Raw genomic sequence first — 7,786 nt, 5'->3', positions numbered from 1 at the left:
TGGCAAGTCATTGCCCGGTTGCTTGGACAATGACGGACGCAGGGTGGGACGATAAGTGGGCAGAGGAAATGCTTGTCCCTTGCTGGACCAGCAGCGAATGCAGCAAAATGTGGACCAGCAAACGAGTCGTCTCCCTCTTGCCTCTCCATTGCATCGTCATGCGCTACCTGTCAGACAACGGCGCTTTCCAACCACTTGCATGTCTCGCCCACGCGGGGTCTGTCGATCGCCCGCATTAGCCGCCTGCATTCTCTCCCGGAAAGTGTTGCAGAGGGGGAGGACATACGTAAGTATGTACTTAGTACATGCTTAGATGCTCGCGTGTAGGCAGTAGTACTAGTAGAGTAAGCAGCCAGAGGGAACAGAGTTACCGGGTCCTGGGGGGTACCAGGCGGGACCGTTGTTAATGAATTTAGATCTGCATGGGATGACTGTTGCTCCCGCACCGCTTATAGTAATATGGCCTAGATTGGGTGTCGAGCTTGCACTGACGCATGGCTGCAAGCAGTCAAGCGTGGTATGACGGTTCGGTATCCCACACTGTATGAGGGGGCGGATAGCAAGGATAGCGGTAAAGGGGGAGGGGATGTTCACGGAATCCCGCTGAGGAGGAAAAGGAGAATTGGCTAAATAGGCCAGACGCGGTAGGCATCTGGGCGCCAGTATGCAGCCGTGTGGGCGCGGTATCGCATCCATCCGCGTTATTGATAGTGGGATTCCGTGTTGGCGGCGGCTTGTTGTGCGGCTATGTTTGCTTCTGGTGGGCTGGGGAAGGTCCAATGGGCTAGCACTGGCACAGCACAACAAGCAGCAGAAGCAAGCTGGGGCCAGACTCGTCAGGCAGCCCTCAGGCTCACGACAGTGACATGGCTGGGATAAAAGCATGGCGCCAGGATGAACGCAGCAAAATCTCCGCACCGGCAGCCGCCTGCTGGGGCGCCGCCAAGACGAGGCTCGCTCCTTCCACAAAGCCCACGCAGCTACTGCCGCTTCAAGAACGACGCCCAATTCAACGCGACGCCTCAACTGCCCTCCCGCCTCAGCCACTCACCCGTGCCGTCTACTTGCTACTATACTGGCCATGCCATTGACGACAGGGGCTACTTGGGCCACGATGCGGGTAGGCCAATGCAGTGTAGATCTGAGAGCCTCGTCATCGATGCATCGGTTCGTCTTCACCGATGGCTGGTTTGGCACGTCAAAAAGAAAGAAAACATCCGGCACGCGCCTTGTTCAGAACTGGACCGGATCATCGCAACAACACAATGGGATTGAGAACTGGTGGTGTGGTTGATCTCTCCATGTTTTCATCTCTGTACGTATGTACTTGTGTGTGGTATACTACATATGACGGAGCCGCTAGGAAAGGACCTTCATCTCCGCATGTACCTGTTGACTACTTACGTACATATGTACTATGTACACACGTTCAGGAGGCAGACAAAGTTCGTTTCTTAGTAATCGGTTGATGCAGATGATATTTCGACTGGGAGAGCCTTACAAGGCAGCAGGGCGGCAGGGAGAGAGACTTGGACGCGTCATGGGCGTCAACAACAGTCATGGCAAGCATGGTGCATAGCCTCCGACCAACGCGACCACTGTGGCTCTGCGCCCAGTACGCTTGATTGGTGATGCGAGCAATGGCAGCTCGCTCTTGAGCTTCATGGTTGCCTCGTACAGAGTCGAACCGGCAGAGTTTCACACGCATGTCATGTCAATGGCTGATGCCGGGCCTGCTGCCATTGGCCAGATTTTGCGTTTGCTGCCAGAAAGGTCTATTCCGCCTGCTCGCGATGAAGATGACATAAGACGAACATTTATCCGTATTATGGTCAGAGTATATTTCTGCATCTTGGCATCTGGCCGCACCCAACCTGTACATGTATACATACACTACCACCATATCGCCCTGTAGAGATAGACGTCGGCATATCGGCACATCGGCACTCTGGATGGGGGTGGCCATTACTATAGCGGCCGAGGCGCTATCACAGTCTTGTGTAGAGTACCGGGCGGTTGGGATCGACATTTGAATGTATAGCGTGTATGCACACAGTACTTAGAGTAGCAGTACATTTGCAAGCTAACCGGCATCTACTCAAGCACCAGCAGCCAAAGCCTAAACTGCAAAGCTTGTGTGGTTGCTTGTCCGAGCATTTTCGGCTTCATCGACGGCAGGCATGAAACAAACTCTAAGCGTGTTTCGTATCCGCCTTACAGCTATAGTGAGTGCTAGTAGGAGATGTATCTAGGGACTGTAGGATGGACCAGCCATTGGGCGCCGTGGCCGCAACGGGAGTGGGAGTACCCTTGGTAGGTCGAGATTGTTTCAGAGCCAAAGTATGGCATCGGACGTGCTCCAAAGTCACTGGACCTTCCGCATTCGTGGCTCACAGAATGGGGGGCGGCTCGCTAACCGGCACGGCTTCGCCCCTGGGCCCACACCGCTTAGGTAAGTTTCACGTGGCTGCGGTTCTCTGCCCCAAGCCCAGACGCGCTGAGTGGCGTTTTTTGCGGGCCGATGTCCTTTCTGGTCACGCCTCTCCGTGCCACCCCAGCGTCCACCAGTGCGGCGCGCCAGTCCTGTTCATACATAGTCCATCGTATGTAAGTATGTAAGTAAGTCGATACCTACAGATAAATATGGAGACATGTATGCACGTACGTGCGCCTCGCTCGCCTTGTCCACTGCGCCTCTGCGGAGGAGGGGGGGAAGGGCTGCAGGCTGCAGGCTGCAGGCTGGAGGCCGCCCAGCATGCTCTCCTCGGTGCAATCATGGCTCGAGGGCGCGGCAGCAGCAGACCCCAAAGGCCTGGTCCTGCAGGCTGAGGCGGCGACGCGAGATCCCGGCTACAAGCTCAGGCGGCAGCAAATGATCGGCTCTTGTCAGATTGCAGGCCGCGGCAGGGATGCATTGGGTGACACGAGCTTTCTGCCGAGGACGCGGGAGCGGAGGACAATTTGCGTCAGCGACGTGCCAAGTCGCGCTAAGCAGACGACCGGAAGCTTCAGGTGTGGAGGTGTGTCTGCCGCTTTGGCGGCGCTGATCCGTCGTTAATCATGACACCCTGCCCCTCGTGTGCCACCGTGCGACCGTAGTCTGTGTACCAGGGAGCCTGCGCGGTGCCGGCACCCTGAGCCCAGCCTTTCGACGACAACTGTCAGCACCGTCACACGCCGTGGTCTAGCTGCAGCGCATACAAGCTGTGTTTCCGCACCGTCGCAGTTGCACCTGCTGCCATTGCCGCAGCGCTGTATGGCACATGCAACACGCCCCGAGCCCCTCTTACGGGGCGAGGCTCGTCTGCATACAAGAATCGGCGCAACGCCCCACGGCCAGACATGTATGTCCTGAAAGCTGGACAAGCTGGCCGCTCGGGCATTGCTTGCAGTTCGCAGCAGTCCAGCATGGCATTGTTGCGACGCCTCTCAGCAGCGCGCGATAGGCGTCCTGACCCACGACCCACGACCCACGACCCACCACCATCGCCCTCCCTCGCCCGGGACAAGATGATCGTAGCTCTGACTTTTATGCATTTGATCAACCCACATTCCACAAGCGGAGAATTTCATCAAAGGGGCCCATTTTGTTTTGTACTAGAGGGCAGTATGGCGGCAATGTGCGCTCCTCCTGTACCCAGCCCTCAAGGCTAGGCATGCTGCCGACGTTTGGAAATGTGGTGCAACAACGCCGCTACTGCGCGATCCAAGCTGCCAGACACCAGGCACGAGCCCGAGTAATGACAGCACCCAGTGGCGCCCTGGTGCCGATGGTGTATAGGTGCTGGAACACCGGCCAAATAAGATTCATCTGTTCACTATATGTATGAGGCGCATATAGCGCCATGTGGTAGCGTATCCATCACAACCGAGTACTTAGCGGAGCCCGCTGAACCTGGCACGAACGCTACCGGATCGACCACGACCTCGTTTCCTGACTGTGACAGCACGACATGGGAGCAGGACAAACACGGGGCCCATGGCGGCTCTGCTGCCGTCGGTCGAGCGCGCTGCAGCGGACGTGTCGGTGTCGTGGGCCTTGGGGGGAGGATTGGTTTTTCTGCTCGAGAGCGGCCCCAAACCGGTCGTCTCACAGGCGCAGGAACAGGGTGCGGGCGCATAGGCAGCGCGTCGGTGGTGATGATGCTGGGCACGCAATTTGCTGGCAACGGGTCGCTCAGAGAAATAGCGGACCCCGGTGTGGCTTGCACTAGCGCGCTTACCAGGATATCGTCGCCCATGGTCCCGCACAGATGAAAGCCCACCCATCCTGGGCGCATCCAGTAACCCTAACCCACAGAGAAAGAGCGTTGGACCGCCCTGCCCCTTCCTTCTTCGCTCGTCTGCTGCTTCCTCACTTGCTTCTCCTCCACGAGGCTGCATCCTACTCCAGCCTTTTGCCTCTCCCTCTCTCTCTCCCTCCCTCCTGCCCGAAGCCCTCACTGCGCCATCACGCCAGCTCTGGTGCATCGCATACCACTTGCCTGATCCAGGTCGGGGTCCACATCATCCGTGTTCCTCTGCGCGCTGCTGTCGTTCTCCGCGCCAGCCTCTCCACGCCTCGACTCGCACCCGCCGGCACGCTTTGCAAGACGCGCGCCCAGCACCCACCAGTGAGCATCCATCATCAACACCATCATTCTCCATCTCACAACTGACCCAGCCAGCCGCCCTGGCGCCATTCATAGCCGCTCTTGACGACACTTGCTCACTATCAACCGCCCTGCCACTGTCGCGGCCCAGGTAGCGCAATCGTCGCATTCTAGGCAGCTCAGTCGCAGCAAGCCATCATGGCCCAGCACCAGCAGCCTTCGCCCACTACGGGCATACCAGCACACCATGTAGCCCAGCATCCTGCGCACGCGCAGGTGAATGGCCACCCACCCCACGCGAACCAGCCAAAGACCTCATCCCAGTACTTGGGTCAATTGACCGAGGCCGTCTGGACACAGATGGGTAAGCAATGTCCCGTCGCGCGCGCTATAGACCTTCATTGACACGCAACAGGCTCTCTATCCGAGCAAATGCAGGACTATGACGGCGCCATGCAATGTTACGAACAGGCCTTGAAGTTCAACCAATGGTCTGTACCGGCTATGCAAGGCATTGCCTGCATCCTGCGCACCAAGGATGCTTTTCCAGCCGCTGTAGAGTACCTGCGCACCATTCTGAAAGTTGACCCCACAAACGGTGACGTCTGGGGCAGTCTTGGTAAGAACATCATCTCGTGGCTTTCCAAGACCATTGCTAACTCTACCAGGCCACTGCTATCTGATGATGGATGACCTGCAGCAGGCCTACTCGGCCTACCAACAAGCCTTGTACCACCTCTCTGATCCCAAGGTATGTTTTCTCTGACTTGCAGATAATGCAGCCAACTAACCTCTACCAGGAGCCTAAACTGTGGTATGGCATTGGCATCCTCTATGACCGCTATGGATCTTTGGAGCATGCCGAGGAAGCTTTCTCACAAGTCATGCGTATGGAGCCTACCTTTGAGAAGGCCAACGAGATCTACTTCCGTCTGGGTATAATTTACAAGCAGCAGCAAAAGTTCAACCAGAGCTTGGACGTAAGTAGCATCGCAACTTGCGACGGGCGAAAACATTCTAACTCCTCATAGTGCTTCAAATATATCGTCACCAACCCTCCTCGCCCACTCACTGAGGAGGACATTTGGTTCCAGATTGGACACGTCTATGAACAACAGAAGGAGGTTCGTATCATCAAAGTTTAAAAGCTTTCAACAGCTAACACATGAGCTAGTTCGAAGCTGCAAAGGGTGCTTACCGCCGGGTCCTCGAGCGCGATCCCAACCACGCGAAGGTGCTTCAACAACTTGGATGGCTTCATCACCAACAGAGCACAAACTACGCGAGCCAGGAACAAGCCATTGAATACCTTGAGAAGTCGGTCGCTTCTGGTAAGTCTTGTAACCATGCTTGATCATGCGCCAGCCGCTAATCTCTCACTCTAGATCAAACGGATGCACAGAGTTGGTACTTGCTCGGTCGTTGTTACATGTCTCAACAAAAGTACCCCAAGGCGTACGAGGCTTATCAGCAAGCTGTATACCGTGACGGCCGAAACCCAACCTTCTGGTGCAGCATTGGTGTACTGTACTACCAGATCAACCAGTACCGCGATGCGCTCGATGCCTACTCTCGCGCAATCCGATTGAACCCCAACATTTCGGAAGTCTGGTACGACCTGGGAACACTGGTAAGTAGTCCATTGCTCCTATGCTGAAAATGCATCACTAACAATGCCGCAGTATGAGTCTTGCAACAACCAGACAGCCGATGCTCTCGACGCATACCAGCGCGCGGCCGATCTCGACCCATCCAATGTACACATCAAGGCTCGCCTTCAGCTTCTTCAGAATGGACAGACATCTGCCGGGGCCCCAAATCAAGGCAATGCTCCAATACCTCAGGATGTACACCCCCAGGCTTATCAGCCTGCGTCAGTTCATGGTCCAGCTGCTCCTCAATGGGGTGCTCCTCAACCACAGCAGCCTCCTCAAGGCCCTGCTCCTCCTGCTCTGGCAGCTGGCTGGGACCGCCCTCTTGCTCAGATTCGCGATCCGGGTCTACCGCCTCAGCAATTGAACCCATATGAGCAGCGCGAGGGCATTCGTCCTCCTACCCAGCATGCTCCTCAGAGGCCTGCTAGCCCGAGACAGGAAGCGCCTAGGCCCTATGCAGAGCCCCCGCGCCCTCCCACCAGCGGTCCTGGTCCTCAGGGCCCTGCCGGCCCTCCACCTCCTGTCCCAGGACCGATGCGTCGTGGCATGTCTCCATCTCCAAAGACGCACCATGTTGCTCCTAGTCCCTACCACCCTCAGCCACCGCAGCTCACCCCTCAAGCAGCTCATGCGCAACCACAGCCGCCTGTGCACCAGCAACCGCCACAACAGCCGCCCCAGCCTACCCGTATCTCAAATCCCAACTACGGGCCTCACGCTGGCAGTGTGCCTCCCCCACCTCCCCCACCACCTACTGGTCTTGGTGGTCCGCCAAGCCAAGGGTCTACACAGAGTGCCGTTCCTCCATACAGTGCCCGTCCTAGCAGCCCTGCCCCCGAAGTGCGCCCTATCGTGGAGAATCGAACAGCATCCCCACGCAATGGTTACCAGGGGCCTTACCAGCATCACCCTGATCCTTCTACTGGCGGTGGTATTGCTAGTGGCGCTCCTCCACCAGCATCGGCTCAAGCTGCTGCTGAGCAAGCGGCCCGCGATCGTGATGAGCGCCCTCCTACTGCGCCGCCAAAGAGACACCGCGAATGGGAGGAGAATGACCACATTAGCGCCAAGCCACCTACGAATGATGAAAAGCGCCAAAAGATTGAAGAGCCTCACAGCCGTCGGCCTACACCCCCACACCGCATGTCGTCGCCTCAAGTGCCACGACAGAGCCCCCAGGATGGCCCTGACCCCAGACGGTTCAATGATGGCTACCATCCATCCGAGGCTGCTCACCACCCACCTTCGCTCCCACCGATGGCTACTGCGCGACCACTGTCCCGCATGTCTGAGACATCGAAGCCAGAGCGTCCTGAGCACCACGAACCGGCTGCTCGGCACATGGATGTGGATGAGAACTATGATGATGAAGGTGATGACTCGAAGCCAAATGCGGCGAAATCTGAGCGGAGCAGCCCACGCACTGCGCCTACCAATGGCGTGACTCATGCTCTTGCCGCTGAGCAAAAGCCATAAGTATGATTGCAGAGGGCAGGGCTTGGGCCACGTCGAGCGTTTCTATCATGTCTTCTTTTTCTT

The 7,786-nt window shown here is 57.1% G+C and overlaps 2 protein-coding genes across 2 annotated transcripts; both read left to right on the top strand.

The window, feature by feature from the left end:
* Positions 1-2,755: 2,755 nt before the first annotated feature.
* COCVIDRAFT_23528 (hypothetical protein) lies at positions 2,756-3,058 on the top strand (the record flags this gene model as incomplete). Its single annotated transcript, XM_014704814.1, has 1 exon — positions 2,756-3,058. One exon carries the CDS (start codon positions 2,756-2,758, stop codon positions 3,056-3,058), a length of 303 nt encoding a protein of 100 aa, XP_014560300.1.
* A 1,732-nt stretch (positions 3,059-4,790) lies between these two features.
* On the top strand, positions 4,791-7,723 carry COCVIDRAFT_89526 (hypothetical protein; the record flags this gene model as incomplete). The annotated part of the gene is made up of 8 exons (XM_014704895.1): positions 4,791-4,956; positions 5,008-5,211; positions 5,261-5,343; positions 5,393-5,572; positions 5,624-5,716; positions 5,767-5,923; positions 5,978-6,222; positions 6,275-7,723. 8 exons carry the CDS (start codon positions 4,791-4,793, stop codon positions 7,721-7,723), a joined length of 2,577 nt encoding a protein of 858 aa, XP_014560381.1.
* Positions 7,724-7,786: the final 63 nt, after the last annotated feature.

The sequence above is a fragment of the Bipolaris victoriae genome, assembly GCF_000527765.1.
Source record: "Bipolaris victoriae FI3 unplaced genomic scaffold scaffold_12, whole genome shotgun sequence".
Taxonomy (NCBI): Eukaryota; Fungi; Ascomycota; class Dothideomycetes; order Pleosporales; family Pleosporaceae; genus Bipolaris; species Bipolaris victoriae.
This window is presented reverse-complemented; position numbering and strand designations above follow the sequence as displayed.